The sequence below is a fragment of the Lolium rigidum genome, chromosome 7 (assembly GCF_022539505.1).
Source record: "Lolium rigidum isolate FL_2022 chromosome 7, APGP_CSIRO_Lrig_0.1, whole genome shotgun sequence".
Lineage (NCBI taxonomy): Eukaryota > Viridiplantae > Streptophyta > Magnoliopsida > Poales > Poaceae > Lolium > Lolium rigidum.
The window spans coordinates 33,063,357-33,080,403 of record NC_061514.1 but is presented as its reverse complement, the minus strand read 5'-3'; the positions used below and the strand labels follow the sequence as shown (position 1 = coordinate 33,080,403).

At 47.2% G+C, this 17,047-nt stretch overlaps 1 protein-coding gene across 1 annotated transcript; it reads left to right on the top strand.

Moving 5' to 3' along the window:
* The first annotated feature begins 44 nt into the window (after positions 1-44).
* LOC124678123 (plant UBX domain-containing protein 7-like) lies at positions 45-6,384 on the top strand. The gene is made up of 10 exons (XM_047214048.1): positions 45-149; positions 233-384; positions 475-600; positions 2,092-2,251; positions 3,369-3,446; positions 3,544-3,612; positions 4,217-4,360; positions 4,521-4,623; positions 5,499-5,767; positions 5,862-6,384. Exons 1-10 carry the CDS (start codon positions 45-47, stop codon positions 6,027-6,029), a joined length of 1,374 nt encoding a protein of 457 aa, XP_047070004.1. The 3' UTR covers positions 6,030-6,384.
* Positions 6,385-17,047: the final 10,663 nt, after the last annotated feature.

Sequence of the window (17,047 nt, the reverse complement as noted above, 5' to 3'; positions counted from 1 at the left end):
ACCAAACACACACACAGCACGGGCCCGCCACCCCGCCGCCAGCCATGGCCGGCGCCCCCCCGACGGCCGCCGAGCAGGACGCCCTCGTCTCCTCCTTCCTCGAGATCGCCGCCGGCCAGACGCCCCACACCGCCACCCAGTTCCTCCAGGTCCGTCCCCTCCCCTCTCCTCCCCCGATCGCTTCGATCTCCCTACCCCACCCCGTCTGACCTGATCCGCCATCGCGGCACAGATGACGAGCTGGCATCTGGAGGAGGCGCTGCAGCTCTTCTACATCGACGGGGAGGCCGCCCTGGCCGCGCACCCCGCCGCCGCGGCCGCGTCGGCCGAGGCGGCCGCGCTGGCGGCCGCCGCCGCCGCCGCCGAGGTCGAGGAGGGGTTCAGGTACGTCCGCCGGACCGCCATTTCTAGGGTTTGCCGCCGTTGGTTTACTGGTATGCCTGCCCGCGTTTATCTTGTGCTGTTGCTGTGTAGATTCCATCCTCCCCCGGCGGCCGCGCTGGAAGACGGGATGCTGCAGGGGCTGGGGGACGAGGACGACGTCCGCGCGCCGCTGCCCGTCAGGCGGGAGACCCTCTACGGCGACGCCCCCATGGTCGTGTAAGTCATGCTGCTCGCTACCTTCTGCTAACTCTGCATGTCAGCAAGGGATCTTGTCTTGGGATTAATGTGTCGTGGGAGTGTAGTTTCAGTAAATTACAATTGATATGTGGTTAATGGGGTGTATTCGTAGCACAAAGTGGACTCAAACATGAAATGGCATAGCTTTGTGCTTACTATAAGGTAAAGGTTGATTATGTGTTAAGTGCTTAGATCAAGTAGGACATGTCTGCTTCACATCAGAGCCCAAATTATGATTTTTATCATGTTTGAGGAACCTTAAGCTACCATTGACTTTAAGTTCAGCTTTCTTTCCCCCAAAGAATTGATTTTTAAGGTGAAGTTGAAAATCAAACTGCCTGCAAATGTCGTAAGACTGTTCTTTGGCTTTCTAATTAATGCCATGGCATCCTAGTTTTGCTCACAGGCAGTAAAATTTACCATGTGCAGTTGATGACGATTATTTTTCTCTTGCTAATGGAACCATACCAATATTGCTTTGGCTATCCAAATATTTAGAGCCATTTAATTTAATACTAACATCATTAAACAGCTGAATCTTTCTCTCTCGCTTATCCTATTTGACACTCTCCGCTTCCAGTAGTTGACAAGCAAATTATTTGGTGAATCGCTGGGGAATGTCGCTCGTACAAACACATCGCTCATGGCTACAACTTAGTATTCTCGCTTAAAGTTGAATACTTGTGTTGCCAAATAGTGGCACGGTGCAATAATAAAACTTACTAGCTACAAACTCTTAATTAATACATCGTCTGCCAAACAGGACCAAATAAAAGTATCCAATTACTGTAGTGAACAATTCGTTTACTATATTGATGGTGCTTATATGGATGCAGTGTCATGGTTATTATAAGACAAACTTAAGGTCCCGCCATATATATTCATGTGCTGGTCACACCACCCATCCTTCTACCTTCTTATTAAAGCCAGGCCATCAAGCTGAATATTTCATTTGGAACCACGTTATTATTTTTTTCTGTACTTGAGTGCTGTCATGCTCTTTGGAGGCCATGGTTATTGGCATCCAGTTGAGCTTATCCAGCTAAGCTACAATTCCTGGCAGGCTGGCACCCCCAATCCACCTCATATCTTCCGCATGACAAATATCTATATATCTGGCCCCCATTCTCCATTTTCCCAATGATGCCTCAGATACTGACCGAATGCTCTAGTTTGTATGGTGTATTACTGTTGCAAATCAAATAGTGATGCTCATAAAGATTCTTAATGCTTTGTGCTAAGTATTTATTTTAAATGCTGGCGCTCATGTCAACATTACCATTTATGTTGTAGCTGCAACTGCGCTTGTTACTTATGATAGGATTTTGCGGAGTTTTTCTTCCTATGTATAGTTAGCTATAACTACTGCTATAAGGTGTTGAACAGCGCTGCTTACGACCGTGTCATGCTGTTATGCAAGTTCAGTCAGACTGACTGACACGATTTAATGTTTTGATCACTTCTTTTCAGCACTCGGCCTAATGCGATGGTTGCATTTCGAAACTTTGAAGAGGAGGCAAGACAGTCAGCTTGGGATTCTGAGCAGAATGCCACATCTAGTTCGCGTGATAATCTGGCTTCTTTATATCGCCCACCTTTTGAGTTAATGTTCAATGGACCATTTGACAAGGTCAGCTGCATATCCTGCAATTGTATTTGTACTAGCTAAATACACGTGCTAGCTAACGATTGAAAATTTTAATGTATCATAATGGGCACTGTCCCATCTCTCGTTTGAGCCCCATCTTGAACGATTGAGTGTTGTTTGCAGAACCACTACATTTTATTTGTATTTGTAGATTTGGGGTCAGTCGATGATGATTGTGGACATGAATCTTTCTTTCTTGTAACATACTGTAAATTACCTCAATTAGTTATCCAAATTTATCGAATTGTTGCTGCAACAACAGCGTTTTCGTAGGGATCTTCAGACAGCTGCTATTCATTAGCTATTATTGGGTTCCAGTAGATAAGTTATGTTGTTTGGTAATTAATGGTACTGTTAGAATGGAAAATGAAATATTATCATGCATACATTGCTCATTCATATGAGGAAGGAAAACACGGCAACTTTAGGAAAGCTAGCCAGCTATCTATCCCATGTTTATGGGCTGAGTGGGCCAAGAACCATGATGTAGGGTAGCCCAAGAGATTGAAGGGAAGATCACCGACTCAAAATCTTGTAAGTAGGAAAGATATTCTCGGTTTGACAATGTCATCTGTCTCAGACATGGCCGTGTTTTGACTCTTCCGGCAAACCTGCATCCACACACTGTTTGGGCTTTATATAATCATATCATGTTTCGAGAATTGCATTAATGATCTATGAACTATTATCATGAATGGTATGTGCAATATATGGACGCCTCTATCTCTGTTGCCTGACTCCAGTATTCCACCCTTAGCTGTTATACAATTTGTTTGATCTGGTAATTTGGTTAATTACTCAATAAAACATTGCCTCTCTTTTCTCTGTTACAATTGAGGCAAACATTTTTAGGATGTGTTTGACAAAAAGAAAAGCCGGTGAAAGCATAATGGTGTTTGTGATGGTGTTGTTTCAAATATATTGTTTAACGACACTTGATCTAGTTTTCGGGACACTCATGGACTTTATTGTATTTTTTAATCACACTTGAGCTAGTATTCAGTTGTGACACTCATGGGCTTCATTATATTAATTTGCTAGTGCTTCAAAGTTATCTATCACTTTTTTTTTCTGCACTAAATGAATCCCATCAATATAGGCGAAGTTAGAGGCCTCCTGTCTAGACAAGTGGCTGTTGATCAATTTGCAGTCAACAGAGGAGTTCAGCTCTCATATGGTAAGCTGTCTTTATGTTCATATTTCATGCAGACTTATGTTGACCCTTCATTTATGCCTTACTAATGTTTTGACTGCCGAGCCTTTCTCTATTGAAGCTTAATCGAGACACTTGGGCAAATGAAGCGGTGGCCCAGACAATCCGGTCAAACTTTATTTTCTGGCAGGTTGGTCTCACTTTTGTTCTATTTGCATGTCTGGGTCTTGGATCTGAACCTCTAAATTTAGATGTCGTCTAGCATATGGTATAATCGCAATATTAGATAAATGCCATTTGGCACAAACAAATACAATAGACTTTGCCTGTTATTTTCTTGTAATTATATGCTAGAGATTTTTTAAAATATACTGATGTGGCAGTGATTTGATGATAACTCTAATAAATTCTTATTTCATAAATCTAAATATATGTGGTGCTTCTATGCTCCACACTTCTATGGTTGAATAAATATAAACAAACAAATGTTGAAGTTCACCAATTAAACCATTTCAGTGCTTAAAGAGCAGTGTAACTCTTGTAGAAGGGGTGAAGCAGTGTTGTCTTTGTGTATTTGTGGTCAAAGTATTGGAGCTTCAACTGCATGCTTTCTAAATTGACATCTATTTACATAGGGAGCAAATATATTGGCATAAAAGAGTTCAAGTTATACGATTCACTTCACCCCGAGATGGACTTGGCACAACCCCAAAACACCATTCGGTTTACTGGGAGAAGCCATGTCTTTGCACTTCTCAGTTTTTTGATGATATGTTATATTGTGTTAAATATAGGTTTATCAAGACACCAGTGAGGGGAGGAAAGTATGCACCTACTACAAGTTGGACTCTGTTCCTGCCATTCTCCTAATTGATCCCATCACTGGACAAAAAATGCGTGGTTGGAATGGAATGGTTTACCCGGACAGTTTGCTGGAGGTATTTTCTAACCCTGTCTTTTATCTCACGTTGCTCTGCAGTGATAGGTTGGCGGTTGCTTCTAATGACAATGTGAATTTTCAAGTATTAGATTGATATGCTGATATGACACTAACCAGTGATCATTCCTTGCTATTTTCTGCATGTGTGCTGTACACAGGATTTGATGTCTTACCTGGAGAAAGGTCCAAAGGAGTACCATGCTGTGCAACCTCAAAAACGCCCAAGAAAAATTGATCAGGAAACTTCTGTGAGCAGAGAAGGTATTATTTCTGTGGATTTAACTAGCTCCATGCCATTATTGTTGACTGCTCAGATGTTCTCTTGTTTAAAACACTTAAACTATAAATACATGTTTGGTGGACTATGCAGAGCCCATCATTTTTTGAAGTGTCCTGTGTTCTCTTTTTATTTTCTGGATCCATCTTGTAGCTTTCTCTGTACCAACTCTCTGAATGCAGTTAGCTAGTATTTTTCGTGACATACCGTCTGTGGTTGTGATACATGGCTTCCAAAAAAATCATAATTTTAGATTTTCTGGATAGATGTCCATTTTTATGGATCCTGATGATTTACCAAATGAGCTGGTTGTTTTTCCCATACCTTGGTATCATCCAGCCACCCATAGGGTGTTCGTTCAGTTTGGAGAGATTAAGCTTTTCTATATGTCAACAAAGGTAGATCTCTCGTGCAGATATATATATTTACAGGTAAAGGCATGTCTGGTTGGAGGTCACAGAAGTCATGCCTGTTTCGTTCCTGCACTATATGACACAAGTAGGGTACTAGCATTTGCTTTGTTTGTGACTGCACTTCAGCTATACCGAGTTTGACTTCTGTTCAGCAAATAACCCCGTTTAGTTTATAACAGTGGCATGTGTAGCAGAAATAAGGTAGGCATCAATCTGTAACAAATACAAATGTATTCATCTTGACAGTTGTTATGAACTTATGATTGCTGATATAGATACTTATACCATTTCAAGCAAATTCTATAATGCCCTTCTATTTCAGACACAGCTTATGTAGCTTTTTTCCTTTTTAGCCTTCCATAAGCATCTGGATACCTGCAGTACACCTGTTGTACATAGCCATTTTGTGGTTACCCAAAACTCATGTTTGCAACGTATCTCTGTAGGTAAAACAGGTGCAGAGGATGAAGATGAAGAGCTCGCAAGGGCGGTGGCGGCTTCCTTGGAGGAGAACAAAGGAGCCGGGGGATCAGACGCCGTTGAGGACAAGCCTAATCACGAGGAAGAGAACGAACCCAGCTTGAGCGTCAAGCTTGAGTACCCTCCTCTCCCCGAAGAGCCAAAAGGAAGCAGGGACCTTCTCTGCAGGGTCGCGATCCGGCTCCCCGATGGCCGGAGGATCCAGCGGAATTTTCTCCATACAGATTCAATCAAGGTCACACCACTAAAGTCAATCAGTTCATCTCTGAAACCTCAGTTTCTGTTATTCTTACCTCTTAACCTGACCCTGATGCTTTCTTTGTGTGCAGCTCCTATGGTCATTCTGCTCCTCCCAAGTGGAGGACGGCGAGAAGCGGGCCTTCCACTTCGCGCAGCCCATCCCCGGCTCGTCCAACAATAACCTGGAGTACGGGAGCGAGCAGACCTTCAGAGAGGCCGGGCTGGCCAACTCGATGATCAACCTGTTGTTGGACTAGGCCCACCCCATCATCTTATGCTCGCTACCTGCAAAATGGCTGTATTCCTTCATGTGCTTCAGGTTTAGTTTCTTTTTGCGAGGATTTGATTTATCGCTGCCTCTTTTCCCTTTTTCTTTTCTTCCCCCTGGTGGTTTGCTTGGCCAAAGGACAGATCTATGGCTCGAGCTCAAGTGTGAAAAATGCTGTAGGTCGGTCGGTCCTGTTTTGTTTATAGACTTGTTGTAGGAGTTAGTTCTATTTAATGCACATATCATCTGCAGTCCGGTACTGAGTACTAGTGAGTGGTACTGATACATCTCGTGCTTTCCTTTTGGTCTTGTCAAATGCTGAAACGTAGTACTTTCCCATGTGCTGTTCTCCGTCAAAAATTTTGGGGCAAAGAAATATGTGATACCATGTTCTCTACGTTTTTTTAAATCTGCCTAGCCATGCTTCCATTTCATGATGAACTCGAGTGCAGGAATGCATCTCCATTTTTACCTCACCTGGTGCATTCCCAGATGTGAGCATTGTGTGGTGATCAATTCCAAATAGTATTCAGCATTTCCAGGCACATCGTTCTCTCTATTCTTTTTTGGATATAAAGATCAACATGGTTTTGCTAGAAAGTTAAATACATACATACATAGGCCTCAGTCCCAGCAAGCATGACATAGGCAGCAAAGTAGCAAAATTACATATCGGCTACAACTGTTTCATTTTGACAGCTCAAACAGAGCCTTGACTGAGTCGTTCGTGACAAACTCTATCCATTGTCTGTCCTTGGACATGTTGGCGTCCACCCATCCGATCGATTGGAGATCCCTCCTGATCATCTTCATCTTCTTAGTGCCTCGTAGCAGCTCCATTTAAGGCTTTTACTTCTACAAATCACTCCAATATTCAATCCAGTGACATAACATTCTTAAAACAAGCTTTGTTCCTGGTTTTCCGCAATGCTCAGAAAATTGCAGCTAGATAAATTCAATCCACAGTTGGTTCAATACAATGCAAAGATTCCACCCACAATAATAAATCTGCAACAGTTTTAGGCGCCTCCGGCACATCATAAGCACACAGAAAAGCACCCCAAACCAAACTTTTTTTTTGGAAAGGCCCCAAACCAAACTAGGTATAGGGCATTGGAAAAACAAATGATCTGTGCTTTCATCTAAAGCACAGAGCATACAATGTGTCTCTTCATCCTAACCTTTCTTTCTCAAGCTGTCCTTAATCAAATTTCTCGCCCACTTTACTAGCCATAGTAAATTTTGATCTTAGCTGGCAGTTTCCTGGACCACAACAGTATTTTTTTTTTTTGCAGGTGGTCTGAACTGAAGAACGTTGTATAAGGTTTTAGTAGTAAAACCTTTTTGCCCGAGTTTCCAAACCACCTTATCATCTCCCTCTGTAACTCATGTTATCCCATTGCGAACACAAGACATGCTCCCGTAGATGCAATAACCTTATTCACTCTCACGTTTGTGCTAATGTCAGGTTATATAATGAAGGAAAAGAAAACAGATAATTTTATACCATTGTGCCACACTTGTTCCTAAAATCTGGTTTCCTTACCAGAAATGAGAACTCTATCACATAATGTGTTGAAGATGTGTTTTAACTTCCATCAGATCTTTACCAAAACTTAGAATTACCCAGTTTATCAGCAGTTGAGATAAAGTTTCTTTTTAAGGTATTGTTTTCTTCAGAATTTGTTGCCAAGTGCCATCCACATCCTCCAGTTTCCATAACCATGTACAAATAAGGGTTATAATCATAGCGTCAAGATCAATTACCCCTATATTAACCACTCAAATCCTTTGGGGAAGAGGCAGTTTTCAAAGGTATCGCATGAACTTGAGACCCTGACATTCATGGCATCTCACACTGCCGAAACTTGCCGAGCTGATTGGTAAAGGAAGAGCTAAACTTCACTCCCAGATGGGAGGATATGATGATGAGACATGCGAGAAAGGGTTCACCTGAGTCAATTATCAATCACACCGCGTAGACGCTGAACGGCACCGTGGTGGCCGTAGACAGAGAAGGGTACCACGACGCGTGCCTGCACTGCACTGCACGGGTTGTGTCATGTGGCCGTGGCAGCGTCGGAACGGTGGAGTTTTGACCGGCACGGCTTTGACTGGCGGTGGTGGTGTGGTGGTGGGTCTGGAGCTTATGATTTGCTCTGCAACTCTGCCACTCTGATGCTCGCCTGCCGTGGCATTGGACGGTGTCACTCACTTGCCACTGCCACACGAATTATTGCAGCTCTGGCTAGCTAGGAGAGATCCAGTTGGTTTGGGCCGGCCGCATTTATACGAGCGCGCGCGCGCGCGGGGCCGGCGTGGATCTCCGACCGACGAACCCGCTGCGACGCCATACCCACTACTCCCGCCGCCGCCGGAGAGATCACCGCCGGCACTGCTAATACTAGCTCATTTCAATCTCTGATTCTTTCCCTCTCGACAGTGCCTGAAATAAACACGACGACCCTGCGTCCGGCATTCCATCTGCAGCTACGTAGCTAGGCCATGCATGCCACTAGGCAGTAGTTCTCGGCGTCCTCGGCGTAGGTGCCGAAGTACTCAGGGAGCGAGGGCTGAGGCTGCGAGAGATCGGGCTTCTTAAGCCGCATCTTGTTGTATATCTCGAGGTCAGAAATCTCCTCGTCGGGTCCTAACTCGGCCCTCTGCATCGCGAAAGGAAATGTTGTGAGTACCAACTTTGAACCTGACGGAAAATAAAATGTATACATACCGTCTTTCCCTTGTAGCGCTCGTAGCTGAGGTTTCCCCACAGTGTGTGCCACCGTCGCCTCGGTTCTCCGCGTTCCGCCTCGCCACGGCTGCAAAGTCCTCGTCCATCTTGAGCCACCTCGTCCTAACCATCTCCTCCCATGCCTCGGCATGTGGCTCGGCCCAATCGGGGATAACCTGAAAATGCAATACTCAACTCAATCTAATGCAATTGCAACTTAGTAGCAATGTAGAATCTCATTGACATTTTACTCACCGACATGTAGTCCTCCACCGTCATCTCGTACTCGGCCTTAGCATTCTTACCGACAATGTCCGGCTTCTGGACCCTCTCGCCTCTCTGTGCCCAGAAGTGACCCGCGGACGTGATCCTTTGGTTGTACCACACCTGCGGTGTCAACCTCTCACAAGTCGCCCGCAAAGTCATGTTCGCCGTCCCGGCAATATCGGGCGCCACACGATAAAAACACTTCAATCATGCAAAAAAACAATTGTGAGAGTCATGAGTTAGCACATTGGGGTCATCAAATATGAACGAAGCTCTCGAAAATATGTCTTACCCAAAACTTTCTCATCACGGCCTCAGCAGCCGTCGGGAAGCCTACGACGGGGGCACTCTCATAGTCCGTCCAAGTAGTGGCTAGCTTCTTCTCGCCGGCGGGGACGAGTGCCGAGGGGATAGTACTTTCCCGCCGGAACTTCCTAAGCAAAGCTCCAATCATGCTCGCTAGGCTGGCGCCCTTGACCCCGGAGGAAATGTCCAATTGCTCGCACATGAAAATCAAACATTAGCACATGAAAATCAAACATTAGTACATGAAAATCGAAATTGCCAAATTAGTACACTTACTCGGGGCCAGCAGGAATAATAAGGGTCTTCGCCTCATGGGTCTTAGGCTCCTTCCTCTCGTCGGGGACTCTCGCTTCCCCACGAATCTTCGGTGGCTTCGGCCGCCCATCCTCCTCCGAGTCTCAAACCCGCGGCTAGAGTCCTCCTCGGCTCTAGACTCCGTCTCCGCCTCCTCTCGTAGACGGCCCCTCCAAAAAGAACCCGGAAGCAACGTCGCCTGAAGCCGAGGGTGGTGGCTCAAAGTCCGGTCCTCCCCAGCCACCTCCACCTCCACCTCCACCTCCACCTCCAGCTCCACCTCCAGCTCCTCCCAAGCCACCTCCACCTCCAGCTCGACCTCCAGCTCCACCACCTCGTCCCCGTCCTCGTCCTCGTCCTCCTCCTCCTCCCGCGCCGTCCTCGTAACGCGGATTGCGACGCGGTTCCCTCCCACTCCTTCTAACATTGTTCTTGCGCTGTTGCATCTTCTTAAGCAAGCTCGACGAGTCCTCCTTGCCGCCGCTCATATTGTTCAATCACCTGCATTGAGAAAGAGAAAACAATTAAGAAGCATGTTGAAAAATATATAAATAGTAAGCATAAAGACACTAAACAATTAAGAAGCATGTTGAAAAATATATAAATACTAAGCATAAAGACACTATGCAATTAAGAAGCATGTTGAAAAATATATAAATACTAAGCATAAAGACACTATGCAATTAAGAAGCATGTTGAAAAATATATAAATACTAAGCATAAAGACACTAAACAATTAAGAAGCATGTTGAAAAATATATAAGAAGCATAAACACATAAAAGACCCTCACCAGCCGTCATCAATCTCATTGTCAATCTCATTTTCTTTCTCCTTGGCACTATCACTATCACTATCTTTTGAGTAGTAAGTTGGAGCCTGATAGATGGGTGGAGGCTCATCATCGCTATCATCTTCCACTTGTAACTTCTCGAGCATATCTATGTCCTTTAGATCCACCACTGACTCACCACGAGTTTCGCATCGTTCTCGTTCTCGAGGTCCTCTTCAAGAACACATTCTAACTCAAAGTGCCCGAAGTCCTCTTCCTCTTGATAGAAAATTCCCTCGTATGTTACAGGGTCAATGTTGTTGTAATCGTCCTCGGAGGGAATCGGTAGGTTACCATGTGGCGATACCTGGAATACGACTTCCCAGCCGTTGAGTGCCGCTTTCTGGCATGGGTACGGCAAATAATAAACTTGCTTGGCTTGGTGAGCAACAATATAGACATCGGCTCCGGTATAGGTGGTGGAAGGCTTAACTTCAACTAACCCAATGGACTTGGTAATTCTCTGTCCACCTCTTGGGTCGAACCAATGACACTTGAACACAACGAGATTGAGTTGTTTGTTTGTACGATTGAAGGTCAGCTCGTATACATTCTCTAACCTTCCGTAGTAATCAAAGGTATCGGATCCTCTAGTGAAGACACCAGTATTTATCGTTTTTGGATTCGCCCGGCCCTTCCGGTGTGTCTCCGTATGGAAGCGAAACCCATTCACGTCATACTTTTCATACTTCATGACGTCACGGTTACAACCTTGGGATACACATCTCAACTCATCCGTCATCTCAACGTTTGCATCAGCTCCCTACAAGCACGGTTAAAATTTGTTGTGTGCATTAGTTACGTGGAATAACGAGGACAAGTCACATATTGGTAGGTAAGAGGGACAGCTTAGACATTACTTTTTTCATGAACCAAGACACAAAGTTTATTTTTACTCCGGGAGCACCCTCTTTCGGTAGAGTGCCCAACTCCGCGCCCGTGGGATCCGTCGTTCGCCACCACTGTTCATCCGTGAATTCGCTGAAAGGATACAATAAGCATTAGACCGAGACCATGTAGGTGATCGAAACTAGGTACAAAGTAATTTGTACACCATGTTACCTAATGAAATCGTGACCGCCATCATCGTCGTCCCCCCCCCCCCCCCACCACTTCCTTCATGTTCATAAGCACATAGAGCATTATGCAATCCTTCTCTTCCCTCTCCAATCTATATTTTTGTCCTTTACCAGCCTTGCCACCGGGACATTGGAATAGTTGAAGCTTGGGGTCATTCATGGGCACGTCGACATTGTAACGAGAGACCGGGTTATGCAGAGTGAGAACTTCATCAGGATAGTACGTTGTTGCGGCATCTGCCATCTCCCGAAGGCACGTTGCCTCAGCTATGCATGCTTCAATCTTGGCTTTGTTTCCGGTTATCTTCCGAATATACTTGAACTCTCTCTCAATACAAAACTGCCACCGAAACTGCACTCGGGCCACCCAAGAGTGCCTCGTTTGCGAGGTGCACAATGAGATGTGCCATCGGAGTAAAGAAGCCTGGCGGAAAGATCATCTCCAAATTGCATAGCAACTCCGGCACTTGAACTTGCAGCTTCTCAATAACCATAGGACATATCTGCTAGCACAGAGCGTGCGGAAGAAATGGCTCAACTCCGCAAGCACTCGCCATATTTTCTCGGGGAGATACCCTCGAAGCATCACCGGCATCAGCCGCTCAATCCATATATGATAGTCGTGACTCTTGAGCCCGGTGACTTTTCCCGTCGAAAGATTGACTCCATTGCTCATATTCGAACAATAACCATCAGGGAACATCACGACGTATTTTAGCCACTTGAATGCCTCCTTCTTTTGGATGGAATCAAGGCGAGAAGTCGGCGTGCGGCTTGAACCAATTCTTTCGACGGCCGGTAGGACGTTGCATGTGTAATTTCTTCCTATCACGGAGCTTCTCAACATCGACTCTAGCCTTGACATTATCCTTTGACTTCCCGGGAATGTTTAGGCACGTGTGAAATAAGGACTCCGCGACATTCTTTACGGTGTGCATCACATCGATGTTATGGGGAAGTTCGAGGTCCTTGTAATACTCGAGCTTCGTTAAGGCTGCCTCGTGAGTCCGGTTGTGCGTTACACCATATCCCTCAAATTGATGGCCGGCTTCCGATGCCGGCGGCACGAGAGCACGTAGCTCGGCATCAACAGCTATACCATCGAACTTTGGCACCTCTGTTACTTCATGCACAACTTTGCCTTTCTTGAAGTTCTTTTTGTCTTCTCTGAACGGATGCCTCCGTTTGAGGTACTTTCGATTCGTGTCAAACGCAACATACTTGCGACCCTTATTTAGCCAAAGGAACTCAAGTCGATGCACGCACACTCGGGCATGGCCATTTACCAGCTGTACACCATCCGCATGTTAGGGCGTACCCGGGCATGTCATGCATGGTATACCGCAACCAAACTTTCATGCAGAAGTTTGTCTTCGATGCTCGGTCGTACGTCAACGTCCCGTGGTGCCAAGAGTGGTTCAAATCATCCACAATCGGCTGCATGTAGACACTCAAGTTCTTCCCCGGGTAATGGGGCCCTGGAATGATCAGCGACGAAACATGGTCTTCCTCGTCATTAGGACTCCGGGAGGGAGATTGAGCGGAATTACAAACACGGGCCAACAAGCTGTAAGTGGCGGTCGACATACCATATGGATTGAAGCCATCCGTAGCTATCGCAATTCGACATTCCGAGCATCTGCGCCCTTTGGGGGTATTTTCTATCAAAGTTCTTCCATGCATTGCCATCAGATGGATGTCCCATCTTCGTCCGCCCCTGATTGTCCTTTATTCGAGTCCCCATTTTGTGCCACGTCATCTGTTTGGCGGTCTCCTCAGTCAAGTAAAGCCGCTGGATTCTTTTTATGAATGGGAGATACCGAAGAATCGACTTTGCGATCTTTGATCGCCTCACCGACCATCCTTTCCCGTTACCTCTTCATACCTAGAGGCCTTACAAATGGGACAAGTACTTGTCCTCCGCAAACTGTTTCCAGAAGAGAACGCAGCCTTTTGGACAACGGTCTATCCTTTGATAATCCATGTTGAGCGCCGACATGAGTTGCCTCATCTCGGGCAGGCTTTTAGGCAGACAATGCCCCTTGGGCAACATGTTACCAGTTGTTCTCAGACTTGCTTCGAATCCGTCACGGGTGGTGTTGTACCGGGTCTTGTCAGCTAGACATTGGGAGATGGCATCGAGCTGAGAAATCGCGGCGCCATCGTACAGAGGCATCTTAGCAGCGGCTATCATATCATAGAAGGCCTTCGCGGCTGGCTCTGGTTCCTCCGGTTCTGGAGGTTCCTCCGTCTCTGGCGGTTCCTCCCGTGAAGGTGGCGACTCTGGCATGTGGGCATCGACAAGATCATCTAGAAAGTCTCTAACCCCATCATACTCATTGCCATTGAGCCGCTGCCGCATCACCTCACCTCTGTCACGTTCGTGCTCATCAAAGTCGATCTGCGTGACGTAACGAGGCATATACCCATATTGCAGAAGGTGTTTAAACATGTCATCCTTTCCACGACAGTGATGCTTCAAGCAACGATTACACGGGCAAAGTGGCTGAACATTCTGTTTTGTACCACGCGCCAACTCCTTCACTAAATGCCAAGTCTTCCTTATCCACTCATCTGTTTTATTAGTCGCACTAACACGGCCGGTGTACATCCATCCATTATCAGCCATCCTCTGCTCTCTACCGGAAGCCAAACGACAAGCATAGCATTTATATCAAATAGGAAAATGCATCATATTTTAATTTTTTTACTAGGCAAAATGAATGCATCAACCTACATCTCTACTAGGTGGGCTCCTAGCAGCCGCCGGATCCGTAGATTGAGTACGTTCTCCATGCTCTACCCCGGTCCGAGTCAAAATTTCGGCAGCACCTCCCCGCTGCTCTCCCGATACACGTCTCGCCAAAAAGACAAGAGGATGTGCATCCGCAGAACAACGGTGAGGCGCTACCGAAATTCTGACTCGGACCGGAGCAGAGCATGGAGAGCGTACCCAACTACGGATCCGCCGACTGTCCCGTAAATGCCGCAAGCGTTACGGTTGAAAATATGCCGACCACTAATGCATATTTATCCGCGTAACGCTTGAGGACGGGAAGTGACACCTAGGTTACGCAACTTGACTTGGAAAATGAATCTAGTGACATAAATAAAATGCGGAGAAGAAGTTGGAAATTTTGCTCACCCTCGGTCGTAGAGGAAGTAGTCGAACAACCGATCGTCGATGTCGGCGACCGTCGAGAAGCGCGTCAAGATCCGGGATCGTCACGCCGGGGTGCTCAAGACGAGGCGGTCACGGCATGGCCTATTACAAATACATATTATTAGAAGAAATTCACATTTGCATTTCACATTTCTATTTCAATTACACATTTCTATTTCTTTCCAAATTTCCACTATTCTATTTCTATTACTATTTTAAATCAATTCTATTTTCTATTTGTTTCTACTATTTACACTATTCTATTTCTATCCCCACTATTCTATTTCTAATACAACAATTAAAGCATAACAAAAATGAAAAAAAACAGGGGCTAATTACCATGTGCAGGCCGGGTACTGGGCAGGGGTGCGAGGTGGAGGAGGGCGGCGCAAGGACGAGGCCGGCGAGGAGGAGGGCCGCGCCGGGAGGAGGCCGGCGAGGAGGAGGGCGGCGCCGGGAGGAGGGCGAGGAGGCCGGGTACGGCAGGGGTGCGAGGTGGAGGAGGGGGACGGGAGGAGGGCGGGGATGATAGGGGTGCGAGGTGGAGGAGGGGGACGGGAGGACGGCGGCGACGGGAGGAGGCCGGGCCGGGGCAAGGAGGAGGGCGGCGCCGGGAGGAGGGCCGGGGGCGAGGTTGGGGACGGGAGGAGGGCGCGGGGCTCGGGTCGAAACGAGGAGGAGGGCGCGGGGCTCGGGCGGTGGCTCAGGTGAGGAGGGGGCGGCGGCGCGGGGCTCAGGTGAGGAGGAGGAGGGGCGGCGGCGGCAGCTCAGGTGAGGAGGGGCGGCGGCGGCAGCTCAGGTGAAAAACGCGAGCGGGAGGAGGAAAAACGCGAGCGGGATTGGGGAAAAACGCGGTCGACCAGGTGCTTTTTCCCAGATCCCGATCCCTAGCTATGCCGAGGGCCAGGCTATGCCGACGGCTGCCCTCGGCATATCCCCATATTTTTTTTTCATTTTTTCAATTTTTCTGCTCTCAATTATTATTATAATATAGTATAATAATTGAATATGTAGTACAAATATAATATATTGGTACTACATTTTTAGGTCATAGGACATGTCTATCGGGCGCGCGGGTGGTCTCGCGCAAAACGGGGCCGCCGGGACATGCGGTATGGCCGTACCGGGCGCGCGCGTGCACCCGTCCGCCAACGCGCGAAACGGAGAAACATTTAGCACATAAAATGACGCGTCCTAGACCTAAAAACATTTTTCCCTCCATTTATTGAGCGAAGGAAAGTGTCGCCCCAATTCAAATCCGGTCAGTTTCCAGCGGATTCGGCGGGACACCGCAGGAAGCGGGAGGGATTCCCAGATGGCTGCCGCGCGCATATGGCATGTGATAGGTGGTGCGTAGGAGGTATCCTGCCGCCGCGCGGAGGTCCCGCGCAATACTAAAATGCGCACCATGCAGCTCCTTCACAAAAAAAACCCTTCAGGCACCCGAAAATGGAAAACCCGTCGCCGTGGTTCGGATTGGAAATCCGCGACCGGGGCCTTGCTTCCCATCCTAAGGCCCACGCACGTGCCAAATATGGCCTCGTTCCGACAAACTATGTGGTGAAACGGGCCGTTTCCTACTCATTTCCCCTAAAAGCCATAGAACTCCGGACGTGATAGCCCTATTCGTGAAGGGTTTTTCAAGATAATTGCCGTATCCCAGTTCCGTCTTTTGCAGTGGTTACTAGGACACATATAATGATGCCACGCGGCTCCGCTCGATTTTTTGGCTCCGTTTGCTTTGCTAACTGCGCAAAACGGGGCCGCCGGGACATGCGGTATGGCCGTACCGGGCGCGCGCGTGCACCCGTCCGCCAACGCGCGAAACGGAAAACATTTAGCACATAAAATGACGCGTCCTAGACCTAAAAACATTTTTCCCTCCATTTATTGAGCGAAGAAAAGTGTCGCCCCAGTTCAAATCCGGTCAGTTTCCAGCGGATTCGGCGGGACACCGCAGGAAGCGGGAGGGATTCCCAGATGGCTGCCGCGCTCATATGGCATGTGATAGGTGGTGCGTAGGAGGTATCCTACCGCCGCGCGGAGGTCCCGCGCAATACTAAAATGCGCACCATGCAGCTCCTTCACAAAAAAGCCCTTCCGGCACCCCAAAAATGGAAAACCCGTCGCCCGTGGTTCGGATTGGAAATCCGTGACCGGGGCCTTGCTTCCCATCCTAAGGCCCACGCACGTGCCAAATATGGCCTCGTTCCGACAAACTATGTGGTGAAACGGGCCGTGTCCTACTCATTTCCCCTAAAAGCCATAGAACTCCGGACGTGATAGCCCTATTCGTGAAGGGTTTTTCAAGATAATTGCCGTATCCCAGTTCCGTCT

Coding starts and splice junctions, on each gene's coding strand:
- LOC124678123 (XM_047214048.1), top strand. CDS start 45: ATGGCCGGCGCCCCCCCGACGGCCGCCGAGCAGGACGCCCTCGTCTCC. Junction 601..2,091: donor GGCGACGCCCCCATGGTCGT/GTAAGTCATGCT, acceptor ACTTCTTTTCAG/CACTCGGCCTAATGCGATGG. Junction 2,252..3,368: donor TCAATGGACCATTTGACAAG/GTCAGCTGCATA, acceptor CCATCAATATAG/GCGAAGTTAGAGGCCTCCTG.